The sequence below is a fragment of the Dermacentor variabilis genome, unplaced genomic scaffold (genome assembly GCF_050947875.1).
Source record: "Dermacentor variabilis isolate Ectoservices unplaced genomic scaffold, ASM5094787v1 scaffold_17, whole genome shotgun sequence".
NCBI lineage: Eukaryota > Metazoa > Arthropoda > Arachnida > Ixodida > Ixodidae > Dermacentor > Dermacentor variabilis.
In genome coordinates, this window is record NW_027460335.1 from 6,141,428 (window position 1) to 6,161,136 (window position 19,709).

The window sequence follows — 19,709 nt, forward strand, 5'->3', positions numbered from 1 at the left end:
GCGGAACTTACTGTCTATAATTAACTAAGTCTGCCGGTTTGTCTGTCCGCATCCCGGCTTCTCTAAACACTTCCTCTCTTAGTGCTCTTTGTCCCTGAACATAGCCACAGCAAACGTGGAGGCAGATCACTTTGGGCTATTCGCGAGATCTTTGTGCGCCGCACCCTAGGCCCAAGTTATGCAAGGCGCAAGGGCCAGCCCAGCCCGAAGTTTCCGGAGAGAGGCTTTCTTCACCAGAGTTTGATTTACAATAGTACGAGGAAGGGAGCAGATACAAGGGTGTATTAGAGAGGTTGCATTCGTAGCCCGAAAGTCTCGCGCCCAGTTCATGCATAAAGCAGTCGTCCCTTGTACACGTTCAGAAAAAGTAACCCCCCAAGAATAAAAGGGGGCTCGTAGAAAAGCGTGGCGGGCACGTTTCATACTAGAACTTTATTTTGGCTTTGTTGACCCGCCGGTAGGCGCCGTCGTAGTTGTCATCGACGAATTGAATAAGCTGACCATGCAGTTCTGAAATGCCAAAAATAGCGATGAGTGCGTTGGATCACTTTGTGCATAAAAATGGAATCTTTTCAACTATCACATCATGCCTTCGCTTTTGTTTTCTTCCATTAAACGAGCCCAAACCTAATTATGTACAATATCCTAATAAAGAAAATGAAATAATAATAATGAAATTTCACGTCGCAAAGCTACGCTAGGACTGTGTAGAGGGTCACGAACTTAGCGCTATAATGTCCGAGGTATCAGTTTTTGCTACGCTTACTTTAACGCCTCAATATTTGGATAGAATCGTGCGAAACATCACGCACAGCCTACTGTGGCGTTTCTCAAACGCTGGAGCGAGTTTTGACTGATTGCTGACCTATTATTTACTACACTAATAAAGATATTAATTAGATATTGTTTCATTCACGTTTACGGATTGTGCTCCTCGTAGAAAGAAAAAAAAGCGGTTCTAATTTGATGGGCAACTATGCTTGGACATTACAGGGTTAAGGGATTAGTGCATAGGTTAATCTACGAATCCTGATCACGGTGACGTCATCGCGAATGACGATGCTGTTTGCATAGACGCACACCAAACACAAACTATACTCATACATCAAGGAAGCCTATATGCAAACACAGACACACGCACACGCTAGCCCGATTATGTATTCGCGATACCATTCGGAGTGCTCTCTTACTGGCATACACTCCATTTCAAATGTCTATCGTTATAGTCACATAAACTGGCTAGACTGAAGGCCGTCTTCAGAATCGAAAGGCCCCTGGACCGCGCCCGTGAGCGCCTGGTGCAGAAAGCAACGAGGGCATTGCTAGGGTAAATCAAGTCGACAGGTCTCTGCGACCGTTTACAGGCTCGGTGCGCATCTTCAAGTGTGTGCGCAGGTAGTGCTCTCTCTGTCTCTTCGCTCTATTGCCCCTGTCCCCTAGTGTAGGGTAGCTAACCTACATGACCACGCGCTTTTAAAACAATAACGATCACATGAATATTTTATATATAGATCTCATCGTTTTACTTAAGTTTCAACTAATTATGCAGAACTTCTGCAAATACTTTCTAATTTCAAATATATATATATATATATATATATATATATATATATATATATATATATATATATATATATATATATATATATATATATATATATATATATATATATATATATATATAACACTATATCTATTTGTCTGGAACGCAGTTCGACACGGTTATATATAGTTATTTCTATATAACAAGTAAGTATCTCAATTATACTAAATGCCGTTTGACATATCTTGCGGCTTTACCCCTCTGGGACCCCCTTCCATTTGTGCAAATGGAAGATAGGTGCAAAAACAAAAAAAGTCAAGTTATAGCTGTATAACCACACGTGGAACGAGAATATATAGGAGTGCGGTAATCAGCGGAGACCTCACCTCATATACTGAGACCAGTTCCTCAACAACTTCCACGGCCTCTGGAGGCTGCACAGAATTAAAGCAACGTAATCAACCGTAATGGCGTATCAAAGTGATTTAACCCGTCAAACAGATATCCCAGTCACAAAACTACCGTCAACGCGCCACTATGGTAGCGGTGGTCATAGGGGTGGCGATATCTGACGACGCTGTGACGGATCAGACTGGCGCTAAACAGGTAGGTGTCTACACTGCATGTCGCGCTTCGGTGCGAGCAAGTGCGAAAGAAAAAAACGGGAATGACGTCGCCGTAAAACATTTATTTACGTAACACTTAAACAGAGAAGCAAACCACCGACACGCATATAAATTAAAGGCTGCGCTTTTTCTTCTATAGTTGAAAGTTTGTTTTCTTGTATAGCTGAAAGTTTTGAGAGACGCTTTTTGGTCCAGAACATATATAGTTCTTTTTTTTTCTCCTTCATCTGATAGTGCATGACAGTTATTTACAGTTGTTTATATCATTTTAGTTCTCGTGTCAACCGCAATGTAGGCATGCCTCTTCGCGTAGTCGATTTCGTACGAAGCTTTCCTGCCATAGAAAAATCTCGTGGTTGACAACACCTATGTATTAGGTTTTGCGACTTTTCTTTTTTTTTCTATTATTTCTATTGCATTTTATAGTCATTATTGACGTATCTGTAACTCTCATGCGGTCCTCTTTTGTTTGTTTATGGTGCCGCGCGCTCTTCAGAGAGACTGACATCACAACGCAATTTTTATAGCAAATGTTGCGATTCAAGCGTGCTAAAGTACCCAGGGGTCACTCCTCGACATTTTGTGCGCTCCCATGTGCGCGCTGTCGATGGAATCGCGGCGGATTAAAAAAGAAAGCTTCAGTCTAAAAGTGGAAGCTCAACGTTAAGAGAGAGAGAGAGAGAGAAAAGGGGATAAATGAAAGGCAGGGAGCTTAACCAGGACTGAGCCAACACCCTCTAGAGAACTACTGAGCCCGGTTGGCTACTCTACACTAGGGAAAGGAAAAAGGGGAAGGAAATATTAAGAGAAGAAGAGAAGTCCACTGCGGATTTGGCTGACGTGGTAACAGTTTTCTGCTTTACGAGGTGTTTTGCGTAAGTTGCTTCAAACTTTAAAAATGTGCAAATGCCACGTAGCTGGACCGAACCAAGGTTGCGTTGTTGCTGTCGCTTGGAGATACTGAAATTATTTTTTTTCCATACCGCCTAATTACACGATTAGTCTTAGTTAATTAATAAACTTCTCGATTATTAGAATTAGATTAAACGTGTGCAAGGGAAAATTGTAGAGCAACATGAAAAACTTCCGATACAGCTTTCTGTGGCTCAGTTCGTGCTGCATAAAAGTGTTCTTGCTGTAGCGTGAAAGAAGGCCGCGAATACGCGCAGTATTTCCGCGCGACTGGCCGCTCGAAGTATACCATCAATTTCTGAGTAGGGATTTTGCAAACAAAATTTCTAAGCGTTGTAGCTCTTTTACTTAAACTATTAATTCGTATGTCCAATTTGCGCGCCTGAGATACACTAACAGGTGCAGTTGACAGAACTAGGATATCTGTTTTCGGGGCAGAGTTACCGACTTGCAAACTTCGCGCTTTTATGTTCCTTAAACTTTCTGATTTCCGGCAATGTACAAAAAACCATGAGCCACTCCACTCTGTGAAGGTGGATGATCAGCGAAGCTGTGCAGAACACGACACAGAGGTGCCACATAATTTTGAACAAAGTTACGAGCGCATTTATTGTCTTCATCGATGGTCATCATGACGAAAGGCACGCACGAACGCACTCTTATTTTTTATGCATTCTCGCTCATTCGTGTCATACATTCGTTATGTACATTCGTTTTTTTTTTTCCTATCGCGATGTATTGAGACGAAGAATTCGAGACCGAAGTCACCGCACCGACTGGCAGTGGGCCATTGCCGTCAGCGCCTTCGCAGAGGGAGGAGGCAGTACGGGAACGCTGGCATGATGAGCGGCATCGGAGCCAGCTGGGAAGACTACAACCACGAACGCGCAAGCAGTGACGCGAGTCATTGTTGATGATGATAGTTTTTGTCTCGCAATTGAATGTAAACGAGAGAGGAGAATCTGGCATGACAAGATGGCGGGGCAACGCCAGCTGCCGGAGTCAGTTAGCTTCACAAAGAGTCAGCGCCCCTCCTTTGTTTTTTCCTTCCTCCAAGTCCCCCCCACCCCCCTGCCACCCTAGCAGGCCCCGCCGACGAGCTGCGCGGTCTTGGTCCTGCGTCACTTCCGGCGAGCTGTTATGCCTGCATTCTCCTCAGTTTTGACATCAAAAAAGTCTATACTCGCGAGATTTTTCGTGACACACCCATTCGCATTTCATGTCAACCCGCCGGGGCGGTGCAGCTGCTTCGGTGTTGCGCCGCTGAGACCGAGTGCGCGGGATCTAATCCCGGCCGTGGCGGCCCCGTTTCGATGGGAGGCGAAATAAAACAAAAGAAACATCCTTGTACCGTGCATTGGACGCCGACTAAAGAACGCCAGCTGGCCAAATTGATCCGGAGTCCCCCACTGCGACGTGCCTCATAGTCGTATCATCGTTCTGGCAAGTAAAATGCCAGCATTTAACTTAAATTTCGAATCTAAAATGTCGCACATGGGCTGTATGTATGAACAGTATTTGAAACTATGCGTTCTCACGCCGTCCGAAATTTTGTTGCAGTTATGCGCACCACAAGCGGAAAATCGCTGATAAGAGATTTAATATTGAAAGGATACACTCGCTTTGAGCGTGATTGTGTTCGCCGCACTTAATGCCCAGGAAGCAATGCGCTTGGCGGGCGTTTACTTGTAAGTCGCGGTGCTTATTCACAGGTGGAAGCGAGAGGCGAATGTTAAATGGCACTGACTTGACTGACCCTACGTGTTTATTTTGCACCAGTTTGAGCGACTGCCGACTGTGATTACGCAACTGTTCCGATCGTGGGAATAGATTCGAGGAAATAATTTTTGCCCTCACGGATAAAACGTCTCTTGCGCAGGGAAATACAGTCCGAGCCGCTTTATATTGAAATGAAAGAAATTGGCACAGCCAGATTGAACAGAACGAACTGAACCGAAAATATGATTCGCCAAGTTTTATTTGCGGTCGCGTTCCACTACTATAATGAAACGTATATATAGCAGGACTTGTCGGTATAGACAACATCGACGCATGTGTTGTTGCTTTGTTTGCTTGGAAATTTTGAAGCCCATTGCAACATACGAACATAGTTTGCATGCCTTCTTCATAAATGAACTCTTACATTCATTTTTGTCATCAGGCGCACATAATAGGTGTTTTCGGAGATTGTACCAACCATCGGCAGCACATGAACAGGTGGAAACCTCAAGCAGCACATAGTGTCTTTTGCACGTGAATATTTGAATCTCCTTCATGGGAACGTAAGTCCTGACAAAGAGAATGTGCTAGGAGCACGTTTCGGTAAATGCATTCACCCGCGCCGTTTGATCTGTATGTATTCAATACAACATACAAAATTCTAACCTCACTGCGTCCTCTGTACATCGAGGTTTAAGCGTAACAAATATTGCGAAAACAACAAATGCAATAACACAGAAATAGGCCTCAGTCTTACCGTGAAGTCCATGATAACTTCCCTGTAGCACTGCAATGCCTTTTTAAACTTAAAGAAGAGAAAAACAATGAAAAAAGGAAAGGAAAAGGAAAGGCAAAGAAATACTTGTGGTAACCATCACCAGCCCGGCTGACTATTAGGACAATGACATGGATATCGACAATGGTAACCACAGCAATGATAACGACAATTTAGAGAATTTTAGTGCGTCCGGTATTCCGGCAAGCGCGGGCGGTTTGTCGAATGAGCGGAGGCGTAAACGTGAGCGGCCAGATTAGTGGCGCCAGCTGGTGGTGCAAAGCTCAACCACCTAAACACAGAGCCAATTACTATATTCTTCTTAGTTGGGGTGTAAGTTTTTGACAGCGGCGTAGTTGTGAACCAATTACGTCGCTGCCGAAAATTTGCACCAGCAGCGAAGCAGAATAAAGCAGGTTACTGCAATTTTAGATCTGTGTTTGTCTGGTTTAGCCCTAGAACACCAGGCGGCCACACCGTTCCGGCCGCTCACGTTTACGCTCCCGATCATCCGATAATCCGCCCAAACCGCCCCCGTTTGCCGGAATAGCGGACACGCTAAACCTATCTAATGTAGCGACAGCATGTCCTGTAAGGGTTGAAGTGATAGGGCACAGCAGCATATCATTACCAACTGTCATGGTGTCGTCCTAACGATAGCTTTGTAATTACACATTCACAACTGAGCAGCGTGAAATAGTTGCATAGAATGAAAATAACTTTCACCCTCACCACAATCAACCATCGTCATCACATTCGCCTTCTTTTATGTCAAATCTGCGATCCAGTGATGCCTAATTGCTCCTGTTTCGCCTCAGCTGATTCCACGTCATGCATCACTTCACGCCACCTTATATCTATCTGTCTCCCTCGACCGCGCTTCCCTTTGCAGCAGTTCTGTTTTTCTCAGATTGTCTCCTCTACGCATGACGTGGCCTACGCACTTCCATACTTATTTCCATTAATCGCCATTTATGTGAACATCAGCTCTGCACCCAACTGTAGCTCGAATGTCACGCCGGCTTCATCACTCGACTTACACGGAAAGACAGTCTTTTCACTGTGTTTAAGTTTCGCGTCTTTTCTGTATCTCCAATCTTCGTCTGGAAGATGATCGCAGATTCCGAAAAGAAGTATAATTTAGTAATAGCCTTGATGCAACGTTACCCGTCGTAGTGCCTTTAATTTGCTATATAGTATACGGTTAACGTCATCGCCTGTAGGAACACGTGATATGCGTTACTCTGCGACACGCTTAACATCATTCCATTCAATTGTGCTCGCGGCTTTAAATTTGATGTTTTAGTGCGCAACGTCCTTAAAGGACACGAAAGATTAAACTAATTTGAGCTGTATTAGCTTATTTACTTTCATTTAGTACGTGGCCGTTCTAGGAAATGTTGCGACCTTTCTTTATTAATTGGATCCATTTTTCGAATTTCCCTACAAGATGCATCGTGCCGTGTGAGGTGCCACTAGTCGCGAACGTGTCGCGACAAGGACAACATTACAAACGTGATTTTAACGTCGAACCCCGCGGAATGCTTACCGTCTCTGCTTCATCGCAAACTTTGTACATGTCTGCTACGGACAACGTGCTCTCTACGCACTCCAGTACAGCTCCCCCGAATGTCTGTCGGGGCTGGAAAGCAAGCGTAAATAATAAAAATTAACCCTCGCTCCATCCACGCATCTATCTATCTATCTATCTATCTATCTATCTATCTATCTATCTATCTATCTATCTATCTATCTATCTATCTATCTATCTATCTATCTATCTATCTATCTATCTATCTATCTATCTATCTATCTATGTGAAAGCATAGATACACCTGGCGGCATTAGAGGCGCAAAGGAGCCTGCCTGAGAGCGAGATAGCGCCTGCGAAAAAGTTATCTGTTCGTCACGGTATCTCCTCACCCCAGCGGAGGGTAACAGACCGGACATGCGTCTGGTGAACTTCCCCGTCTTTCATTTCTTCGATTTCTCTCTCTGTGTGTGAGGAAGTTGGCGGTTATTCTGCGCGCTACTTCCTTACTCGGTCGTGCAATTTTTCGTCTTCCTGGCATGCCTTTCGGTTCGCCACACCCAATTTGCCGTGTCCGCGCGCACGGTAGCAAACCGCATGCATTACTGATGCTCTCAGAGCCTATCGTACTGCAGTTGTGAAGACGCCGCTCTCGCACTCAAGACTACTATCGTGTAGGTGCGCCAGCCAATTACGTTCACTCATTTCCTTTACGTCACGGTCAAGCGAGCTTCTTTCAATATCGATTGCCTCTTGAAAACCGCTTGCGTTTTGGAGGTCGGAGGAAAACAAGGCACTTGCAGTTCAGATTGGTAACGTAACTTGTACTGAATTGTTAGGTCGTCACCGCGGCTGACATTTCTTTTGCTTTGTCTTCGCGTTCACTTACCCTCAGTTTCTAGCCAATGGACACGTCCACTTACCAATAATGGCCTGTACTTCCCTTTATTCTTTTTGAACGTCTCGCTTTTCGCCACTACCTCGTCACACGTTGCGGATCGGTCGACCACTGCGGCAAAATGAGAGGGGGGGGGGGGGGGAGAGGCGGAATGAAAAGAGCTGTCGGAAATTGCGCGGGTTGTTTTCCGAGCGCTTGGCTAGACGTAACGAATTTCTCCTGCAGAGGTTGTAAACCAACTCACCCTTCTTGCACATTTCCTTAAGTTCTTGCTCATTTGACCACGGATACGGTAGCGAAATCCCAGGGCCAGATGATACGATGCAGAGTAATACGGCGTGCAGGACAATCTTCGTCGCCATGACGGTGTCGGCTCCCTTCTGCGTTCCAAGGCGACTCTCTCGCGTTGTTACGTGCGTCGCACTTACTCTTATCCTTTTCGTTCCTTTTTATATATATTTGCAACGTTTTGCTTAAGCTAACGGTATTGTATTAGGGAATAAGCGCGAAACTTAGCTCTGTTGCCCTGCTATTGCACGCACGATGAAGAACAGCTCAGAAGGGCCACGTGTAGAACCACGGACACTGGAATGTCTAGTCACAGATCCACAGTTGCGCTTATCTTGCAGCACCAATTAAGTGCCCTTATGCTGAGAGAAAGACTATCTGTAGCCCTGGCGCACACACTTAGAATGACGCAGTATGTTTCGCCTCGCTGTCGATGAGCTGCGGCAAATCCTTCTCAGTCGACGAACTTCTCACGGTGACCGGATGTGCAGACGCGCTCGGAAAACGGTGACCGCGAAATGAGCCGCGCTCATTTCAGAATGCTGCGTTCATGCAAGGGAGGAAACACATTTGCCGACCGTGCCCAAGAAGATATGCGATGGCTTCAGCGGACCCTTCGCGACTGGGGCAACCGAAAACAGAGATTGCAACGAGAGTCAATTTTACTTCTCAAGTTTTCTTGCGAGATCACAGCACGTGTTGCTACACAAAGAAAAATCACTCTTTTTTTGTTTTTCTCTCTCTCGCTGTCGGCACATTGAGAAGGGTACAGATGCGGCTGGTCACGAATTTCCTTTTACTAAATATTCTACGAAACGCCCGTACGAAACAGTTGTTCTAGCGGCGCCGCAGACTCACCAAGTTAATAAAATTAGCTAAATTTGGCACGAGCTGGGCCTCTCACAAGCCGCAAAGTATATGTTTCACGGCATCTACGAGCGCGCTTAATACGAACATGCGTAACTGGCGCTTCTTGCGACTGCTGGCCGGGAACGAAGGCTGCTATAGCGATTTGCGAATTTCCTAGAAACAGGAGCTATAACAGGAACACACAGGCATTCACTTAATATAGGCGTGCACGTATTACTTGCTTCCGCCAAGACGGATAAGCCAGCCCTCGTTCTTTTTGTCCTCATGCGAGATCCCCAATATAGGCGCACACCGAGTCAATATTCATCCATGTAATGACATCGTTGGTTTTTTAGCTTCGTCAAAGACGTGTTAACGTGGCTGCATTCACCAAGTTTGTAATCATCCGGAATATGTTGTGTTGCGTTCACCAGGTTCATTCCGACTTTTCACAGTGACTTACTCAAGGCTCCGTAAACGTACGTACGAAACTGCAGCATGCTTCGAAACTGGCTGCAGAAGTGATTGGGCATCCTACTGCTATACATATATGAGATTACACCCGACAAGAGTTCTCATAAAATCAATCCTTATCGCGTTTCAATTTCTACTGATGGTAACACACATGTGAGCAAGATAATCGTCCTTGAGACAGGGAATTTGATTGTGTATACACTCAATATATGCATGCGTTTGTACTATGCAGGCGATTTTTTCTTGAGCGCATGCCACGGAACACGTCCGTCCGTCCGTCCGCCCCTTCCGAAAAATGAATGAATGAATGAATGAATGAATGAATGAATGAATGAATGAATGAATGAATGAATGAATGAATGAATGAATGAATGAATGAATGAATGAAACTGCTTGCTGTCCGCTTCCTTATTGTAATTGTATTTCTAAGCAAACGAAGAAAGAAAAAGTCTCGATTCTTGTTGTTGAGGATACTTTATTGTCTCTTTCCGTCCGCGCTGAGATGATCATCGCTTCTCTTTATGTAACCCGTCGCTAAATAGAGCTACACTTTCTTGTTCTTCTCGAACAGTGATTGCATGCATTCCTGAAAAAAAAATGAAGGTTGTCTAACCGGTGACTCTTATTAGCCTATGCAGCTAGCACTGGTAAAGATTCAGGAAAGTTCACATGGAGGCACAACTTTTCACATACATATTGTGAGCTTCCCCTACAGTAACGGCATACAGGCTTTTTAAGTGTTTGCCGTGTGTCTTCGAGTCGTTAGCATCGATGGCTTGATGCGCCTGCTTGCAACCTTTCGTTGACAATTTCTTTCAGCTAGAAGTACGCCTGAGGCAACTGTGGCGTCCTGGTAGTGGCATTCTATTCATAATATTTGTTGTGCTTGCCTACTGGTATACCTAACAGATGAGGACATAATAGCGAAGCGAGGGAGCTTGCGATGGTACGCAGGTGATCACATGGCCACGTGACATTGGGCGTCATTACATTCCCATATTCCCATTACATATTCCCATTACATTCCCATATCTTACTTAAGAAAACTGAAGCAGAAAATTTTTAATTAAAATAAATTGAAAGTTTTAAGAGTACGAATTCAGGACGTTGTCGGCATATTTGGTCACCTTTAATTTAAGTCTTGGAGTTCTTTCTTTTTATCTTCCCTTGTTTTCTTATCTTTCTTGCGCCTTATACCCCATCCCGCTGTGCAGAGTAGCCAACCGGACGGTTAATCTGGTTAACCTCTCTGCCTTGCACCTCTTGTTTTCCTTCCCTCCTTGTATGGGGGTGCGTGGGATTCACTTGGTGTAATAAAATTGCTTGCTATGTATTTTTTGTCGGCACTACTTTAACCATGCAATAGGGAGTTACCGACGCAGCATGGGACGTGTTTCAGCATTTAATTTTATCGACAGCGTTTGTTTAAAGAAAGAAGTTCTCGTGTTTTACGTGTAAATGTCATGATATGATTGTGAGGCGCACGCCGTAGTGGGGCACTACGGATTGATTTTGACCGCCTGGCGTTCTTTAACGCGCACCCAATGCAAGGCAGAGGGGGTTTTCCATTTCGCCCCCAACGAAATGCGGCCGCCGCGGCCGGGGGTTCGATCCCGCGACCTCGTGCTTAGTAGCGCCAAAGCCACTACTCCACCCCGGCGGATGACCGCATTTGCCTTCGTTTCACAGCGACGGCTATTTTTGCCCCGTTATTTCGTCTCAAAGTAATCGAGATACCTCTTGTGTAGCGTGGTGTGTGAAGTGGTTGAGATCAGTTATTTAGAAAAGAGGAGTTATTTTAACTGCTGAAGCTTACCCAGTATTTGTTGTATAATGCTCGAACGCGTGCTTTAAACCTTGGCGGCTGCAAGCACAATCACATGGGACAGTTAGGTTAGCCAGGCACCAGACAGGGCTACAGCGTAAGGCGAAATCAGCTCAGACTAATTGAGTTAACTTTTGAAAACACTTTCTGCATTTCTTCGGGGCTAATTAGAAAGCGGGAAAAACTCATTACCAACTTCTTTCTGGAACTGACGTCCCCACAACAATACCAATGACATCAGATATCTCGCGCTATTTTAGAGTGCGTGAGTCGTTCCTGTTAACGGTCAGTTCGCTTAGGACGCTGCCTTGTTAAGCTTTGTACCGAATGTAATATTTTTGGTTCATAAACTGCGAACCTGCCTTATGCAAGCGCCATGCGGATGCATGACGGCACAGAAAGGTGATGCGAAAAGTTCGATGTGACGTTGCCACTGGTATTTTGATTTTGCGTTGCCTCTTTCTCTCTCTCTCTCTATCTCTCTTCTTCAAACACGCGGAATTCATGCTGCAACTTTCGAGCAAGGCCGTATCAACGAAAATTGCACGAAATCAATGACTTACCCCGATGGACGCCGCTACTTTCCTTATGCATATTACGGCCTTTCTTGACTGCATATTTTGAGAAAGGCAACATATGGCATAGTTAAGTTAGGACCAGAATTAGAGGACTCTCACTAATGAATGCTATAGTTGTACCTGTCCTGCACTCAGATTGTTTCTGACGTAGCGACGGTTGACAGATCTGTTGATTTCTCTATTCTGGAATTTTTGTAAAAATGAAACTACAATGGTTGCTGACAGATATGCCGCCAGCCGGCAACAGCTATCAATGAATTGCGTGGAGGGAAGCTCATGAAACGTGCTCTACATTTTCCAACGCGTGTAACACAGCGATCATAGAGTTTCTCAAAATGTCATCTAGGGCAAAGCAGGCGCTGCGACGCCGTTGTATGCATGGGAATGCCGGGAAATGGTGGTTTCGGATTATCGTTCTCGGAAACCCTGGACAGCTTGAAATCGTGCCTGTCTAGCAGCATTCCGTCTTTCACTGCAACTCGTTTTCTACTAAAACGTCACCTCAAAAGCAGTCCTAACTTTGATATCCCACAGTAAAGCGTTTCATTCAATTATGAGGACTTGTGCTTGGACCTACAATTATATGAAGCGGAAAAAAATATTGGCAGGCCGATAAAGTACTAGTGCCGATGACAAGGTCCGCGTTCGCGTTTCGACAGTTAGCCTTCCGTTATTGCTTTCCTTCGCTTGATTGGGCACTGTGGGTGAGTAAGCGTCATTGAAAGATGTAATACGGATGAATGGTAACCTTTAATGAAGATTTCCTTTTCAGAAAACATTATCTGCGCACCCATATCCAAGTGTTAGGCGAAAGCCTTGTTCGACACCAGCCAGCACGAACCTCGCGCACCCATATACCGTCCTTCCGATGACGGTACAGAGCGCGTTAGGAAACTCCCATGGACGGTGGCGCCATATTTCCTTCTAGGGAAGATTGTGAGAAACTTTACGACAGCAATGGTGCACGTCGGGTATACGGTGGAGGGAGCTGCCTGCGTATACCGCTTTCTTCATAGGCGATGTTTGAGGCATGCTTGATTCAACTAACCTTTAAAGAAAGAAATTTCGGAATGCTAATGAGGGGCCAAGAAGCTCCTCATCAAGATTTATTCAAGGCCGCCAGCGTAACGAACGAACGTCCTTATAACGTAGCCGCTAATTGTAATGGGATGTCTCTCTCCTTTATTTGAACCTAGCTTCGCAGGAAGTCGACACCCACGGCTTAGGTTTCCGCATACATCGACTTCAGTGTGATAATATTGGTACTATATAATTCAGCACTGCTAGAACATCCAAATTATGGTTACAGCGACGAGGGAATAACTTTCTGTGGTGAAGGACCAGTCGGAAGCGCTGCAGGCTTCATTGATTGCATAAGTAGTGATGTCGGCATTAAAGAGAAATAGATACAGAGAGTAAGAGGGAGAGATAAACAAGGAAGGTCAGGAAGGTACCGCATTAAAAATAAGTATGAGGCCGTTCAGACAAAGTACTCGTTACATTGTTACGTTGGCTGGCCGAGTACTCACAAACTTCATACTGTCGCAAAGGTAGTGGAAGTCTATGGAGGTCATCACCTCCACGGCGCACGCCCTGACTTTAGCCCGGAAATTGTCTCGCCCCTGAAATGAGGTGATAATTTCGAAGGTTTAACTAACGCGAGCAAATATGCGAACACGCATATGTAAAACATGAAAGATGCCACATTTCCGATGGTATAACTACGCGAGAGTAACAAAATAAATTTTTAAGAAATGGGGGAAAAAAATTGAACCGTTATAACTGTACTTTGTGTTGCAGCTAACGTTAGCCAATCTGTTAAAGAAAAAAATATGAAGAAAAAATTACGGTGCAAGGGGCACTTATAAAACCTAACGTGTTCGTTTGTCACATGTCTTAGGACCTAACACAGTAAGTACTATATACCGTATATGCTACCATGTCTTTCTCTTCTTTGTTTTTATCCAATGACAGCTTGGCTAAAGGCAACTGGGACACCATTTATTGTCACACAGCCTTTAGGGCGTAGCCTTTAAATTTTTGATTAAGTCGTGACTCGAAGAAGGCTTTTTTTTACAAGAATCACGTGTGTGCTATGGGCTGAACTTTCAAGGAACACCTTATTGGTATTCGGGCAATGGCTGTAACTTAGGTAAAGACACCAAGACCTGCAAGGGGCCTGTTCTTTAATAAACAACCGCACCATATAGAATACCTTTCCTCCGACAAAGCAGGTGAAAGGCGGAAGTAAACCTCGATCTTGAATACTAATTGTGCGCCGCTGCTGAAGTTCGTCGAGTGCATAATGCATTTTCAAGTGCCGGCGTTAATGCATTCGAAGATGTTGCCTGCAGACGCTGCACCCAGTATACGCTACGTACCGAGGGGCTCCGTTCGTAAAGTTCTTGGAGTAGCCTGTACACACGGCTCGTCCGAAGCAGTTCTTCGCATTTGTTCTCGTATGCGTTGCCTGGGAGAGGGAAATACTGAAATGAGGCCGTGTACCGGGGGTGCGCAATGGGCTTACGAATCGAACCTAGCGCTTTCGAGAAATTAGCTGTTCGGCCCCAGCTATCGCTGTAGAAGAAAGAATCAGTGAGCACAACACTCGCCGAGCCTAACAATGCCGTGTACCACGAAAACGCGGTGTTTAAAAGGAGAATTTTGGAAGAAAATAAACATAAACCCGTATAATGAAATGGAGAATTTTGCGAGAAGGGTATTCAGTTTCACCGGCTATATCAAGCACACGCAAGCACACTGCCGCTGCTTAACAATGGTGCTCGCACACAAAGCACGGCATGTGAAATGTGATAATATTTCCAGTCTCACCAACATCACAGTGCCATTTTACAACAGCAGTGCCACAATTTTTGTCTTCATTTTTTTTTTTGCTCCACACTTTCTTGGTATTTGATTATTTTTTTCTGTTGTTGTAAGCCGGTAAACTTGAGGAGCATTTTTTGTCTTGAACGTAATCGGCACCATTTATCTTGAGATGTTCGAATGGAAAAAAAAATGAATAATCTGCCTTAAAGGCCAATTGCAATTAAATTCTAGCTTGGATAAGTTTGTTATATTTGAGCAGTGTATGCCACTGAACCAATCTTGGCAAAGCCGCCTGACTAGTAGTTGTGTCATATTCTTGTTACCAGCCTTTAAACAACACCTAAGCAGACGACGTGCGCACCTGGTGGTTGTCGCAAATGACGCAATACCCAGCACGCCGCCTTCCAGATTTTTCATCGCGTCGGGGGCAGCCGCGGGCGCTCGGACTAGCTGACGTCGTCACGCCTGGAGAGACCAGTCAGAGCACGTGGTTGTCCGAGCGCCTCGGCGGCGAGAGAGCTTGTCGCGGCATCCTGCGGTGACTGCGGTATCTACGGTTTGCTACAGCGTGACCTCTGAGATAATAGGATTCCACGCGCAGCAGACGCAACTACGCGCAACTGTGCACGGCCGAGCTATTGTATACGGAAGGAATAACTGTTGGGCTAGTTCATCTGGCATGATGAATTGAAAACTAAACGCGAATAAATTAGACAGAGGCACATGGAACAGACGAGGACAAGCGCTACGAGGAGTACGCTCTCGCACTCAGTCTGGCCATGCTACTTTGCGCGGACCGGCTTTGCACTGCACCAATTCGACCGACGGATAGTAGCCAAATCTAGATGGCACGTTTTGAAGCGCTCTTGAAAGGTGGTGTTCAAAACCCGACGCATATGGCGTATTTCCGGCTCCCAAAATTGATCCCGGTGCATTCAATCAGCAAAAGCGCAGATTGCCTATAACATCCCATTTGAAATCCGAAGGGCGCCACCCTATCGAACGTGGATTTGTACAGCACCTAAAGAAAGCGTATGCGTGGCCTGGATCTCTGAGGTCATACCGAGGAGCCGCACATTAATTCACGCGTCACTTCTGCCGAGCGATAATGGCGTTTATTATTATTTTTTTATTTCAGTATCGAAAACGGCTATTTTTGCGAGCTCTTCGTGACGCTTCCGCTCATAGCTCAAATGTGAAATTTCGGGCGCAGGCTCCATATATCTATAATATCTTAAACTAGGATGTTTCAGTGGTCTAAAATTCTGTTGCGACAGACCTTTAAAACGGGACCTCGGAGTAATCCTCCGTAGCTTTACGAATATTTCCCTATTATTGTACGTCATGCCACATAATTTGTTATGTGTGGTAATTTGCTCTCCAGTGCCAATTTATTTTGATAGGAAGCGCTTGCCCTTCTGTAGACCTTGCACCTACAGGGCATACATTATCCAAACGATCGAAAAAATAAAAAAAAGTCATGCAGATACCACATGCAAATGGCTCCGCAACCTTCGTTCGAAGAAGCCTGTGCTTAGGTCTGAAAACATTTTTCCTCGGAAACAATTCAGATATTTTCTTTAAGATACACAAGAAACACACAAACGTTTCAAAATGCCATCTACTGAACGTTGCCAACTTGCTTTCTTTTGGTACATGTGCCTTGCGGCGAATCTCTCAAATAAAAAGAAAGTTTGCTAAACGAATTTCGGTGGACTTTGCTACATTTAAGGTCATCCAGTGGATATTCACAGTCACATAATTTTAAGCTGAACCGCTGGATGTTGTTAAAGTACTATAAACAGGGAGCTTTCTTTTAGATCACAGATTTTTATAATATGGCAATAAGCGCAGCGGACGTGCCTTTCTTTCAGAGGAGTTCCTAGGCGAGGTGGACATATCTTGCTGCTAATAACGTGAGCTTCGGTATAATAATTAACAAAATTATTAATTAACTTATTTATTAGTGCGCCAGAGATAGTTGCTTAAATGGCGAAATAGAAGGCAGACACACATCAATGCGCTCTAATATTTTAAGGATCGTGAAAATTGCACGTAATTCGGGAAGTTTTTCCCCTTCGCCGTAGAGCTCGTATGCAAAGATGACAGGTGTATCACGGTCATAGATTTTTTATAAGGATATGTATTGGTCTAAAGAAAACACCCTGTGTAACGGTAGGACTTTATACAGGTAGTAATGTGAAATATACGAACTATATATTCCGCAACAAGAACAGATAACTTGGACATGTAATTTGCGCCTCCGAGAATATGAAGCTGACGAAATCGATGCTTTCAAAATGATTTAATTAGATGTAGTGTGAACGTGCTGACAACTATTTCATTGCCACATTTCCCGCAAGCCTTATAAATGTTCAATTATTAAATCAAGAGACAATGATTAAAGTAAGGCATGTTCTTTCGTGTATCATCACTTCTCATCGAATTGATTCTCTGGCTTGTAACTAACCACTCATTGTTTGTGTCTACTCACGGCCAAAGCACCCGGAGGGGAGTCTCAGCCCTTGGTTCCAGTATAAATCTCCTGCTGCGACTCCGAAAGCTCCGAGCAGCATCAGGCATACGTTGGCCGTTCTGCATCCCATCCTGCACTTTTTATTGTTGTTATTGTGGTTGTTGTTGTTGTTGCACGGTATCCATCGCCATTCTGGCCATTTCACCCTGCAATGCCTGCCAGACCAACAAAAGGTTCGCCTCCATTCCGCCCTAGGAAATTGAATGTACAGCGAAGCTGGTGTCCGCGTTAGACAAATACCCCTCCCCCCCCCCCCCCCCCCCCCCACAAAGCGACGTTAGACGACATTACACAAGCACCACCAGCACAAACGTTGTGCAACACGGGCGCACGCACGCGTGATGCGCAAGTGCAGCATAGATCCTCATTCTGGTAGGCCTGGTGCAAGTGCAAGTTCAACGTGCAGACAAGATAGCGCCGGATTGCAATTCGAATATACGAGAAAACGTAATTCCTTTAGGCGGGAAATGAAACACAAGCCCCTTTTCTATCCGCCGGTTCTTGGGTGAGCACGCCACCAAAAGTACCGACTAACAAGAGGCTAGGAGCTTCGCTGTGGAAAGACCTACGACTGTACTGGTTGTTTCTGCAATACGTTGAATGTTGCAGCATGGCTCGGGATAAGTACGAAATAGCTTTTGCGTATAAATGAAATAAAATACCCGGAAGCGTACGGCTTCCAATATCGCCAGTAAGATTACATTTCACCGTACTGTACCTACCTAGGCCAAGTAACTCGCTGACTTGCAACTAAGGTTCTTGTTGCAACCCAGAAATGTACTGTATATGAGTTGCAAAAGAAAAGGAAACGGACAAAGCAGATGGCTGTAAACAACGAAAATCAAGCACAACTATTCAGTTTTTTTTCTTGTAATACATACAAACAGTTTATGCAACGACACTCTAGCCAATGTATATTGTTTATAAAACGCTCAATCCATCTACTCGATAGGGCGTACATGATTTTATCAGTGCTGCTGGCCCGTACATTTTACTTAGTTGTTCATCTGCTTGGTGGCACGTATACATAAGCACTGGGGCAGTAGCCATCTTTTATACTCTACTCAATAGCTGACTTGGCGACTGTTAAAAATGTTACTTGATAGGTGTTGTCTGCTGATAAGTAAGCCGCGACGTGACGCTGTTTAAGGCGGTGTTATGGAAGGCCACTAAAGGGCAGAAAAAAAACAAATTTTCATCGACTACTGCGGTAACAATGCTACACCGTTCCTTGTAGCTATATTGAGTAGCGTTAGTGTGCACCAACCACTTTCAAGAGCGCTGCTGTCACGTGCGTGAAACGCACGTGCCCGGGCTCACTTCGAATTCCTTTTCGCGGTTCGCCGCCATTTTTCGCAACTCGGAAAAAGATAACTTGGGAAAATGTAACGAGCGCGAAACCATTGAACAACGTTATCGAATGCGATGCACAATTAGACATTTTACCCTTACGCAAGCAGGCAACTGTTCAGTACTATAGATAGGCACAAACCTGTCTGTGCTAGTTAGCTGACCAATGATAACAGATAAAGATGTATGCAGAGCCCACGCGCTGCAGTAATAGATATTATGCGAAGCGCACTGCAGCTCCCTGACTATCCAGCGCCGTTGGAGGTGCACACTTCAAGGCGTTACGAGGTGTACGTACCTACGTCTAGCAGCAGCCTCCGTGTAGCGACAGGAGCGAGCAGGCGACGACGACAGCTTCGTTTTACTCCGGCGTATAGAAACGTTACAACCAGTAGATTTACAACCCGGACCGACACCGAAGGGACACCGAATGGATTGGAGAGTGTGGGCCGAACCTGAAGGTGCAACTACAGCGTAGGGTCACAAAGCGTTAGCTGCCGCCAGGCAACACTGGCAGGAAACTGACAGGCTTGTGACGCGCGGAAAGGAGAGTAGCGAGTAGGATATATGCCGGCCCAAGCCGTACCCGGTCATTACGGAACGCCAGCTTCGTTGTGGGCCCTTTGCGCTCTTTTCCTGCTCACTTCGAGTTATTTTGTACGCCCGGCGGCTCTGGTTCTTCCAACGCCTTGGGCACCCTAGAGCTCCCTACTGCTAAGTATGTGGCTGAAAGGGCGATTGCCGTTCTCTCTCTCTCTCTCTCTCTCTCTCTCTCTCGAGCTAGTGAGGTGAGACACGCGCCAGTCGTCTCAAAAATTGTACTCCGTTCCATGCCTACCGTGCAACGCTGTGGAAGCTGCGCGAAAACTTTTGTAATCAAAATGTGTAACTCCGCGCATTTCGCGTTAATGTTTCGCGCTCGCACATGTTTGCACGAGCGTACGCGTGATGCTCCGCGGCGTGCTGCGAATGAAGG

The 19,709-nt window shown here is 45.2% G+C and overlaps 1 protein-coding gene across 1 annotated transcript; it reads right to left on the reverse strand.

Annotated features, from left to right (window-relative positions):
- Positions 1-432: 432 nt before the first annotated feature.
- LOC142568181 (uncharacterized) lies at positions 433-9,036 on the reverse strand. Its single transcript, XM_075678239.1, has 6 exons — positions 8,249-9,036; positions 8,030-8,115; positions 7,125-7,217; positions 5,558-5,605; positions 1,930-1,977; positions 433-510 (listed from the first exon to the last, which is right to left on the reverse strand). Exons 1-6 carry the CDS (start codon positions 8,364-8,366, stop codon positions 433-435), a joined length of 471 nt encoding a protein of 156 aa, XP_075534354.1. The 5' UTR covers positions 8,367-9,036.
- Positions 9,037-19,709: the final 10,673 nt, after the last annotated feature.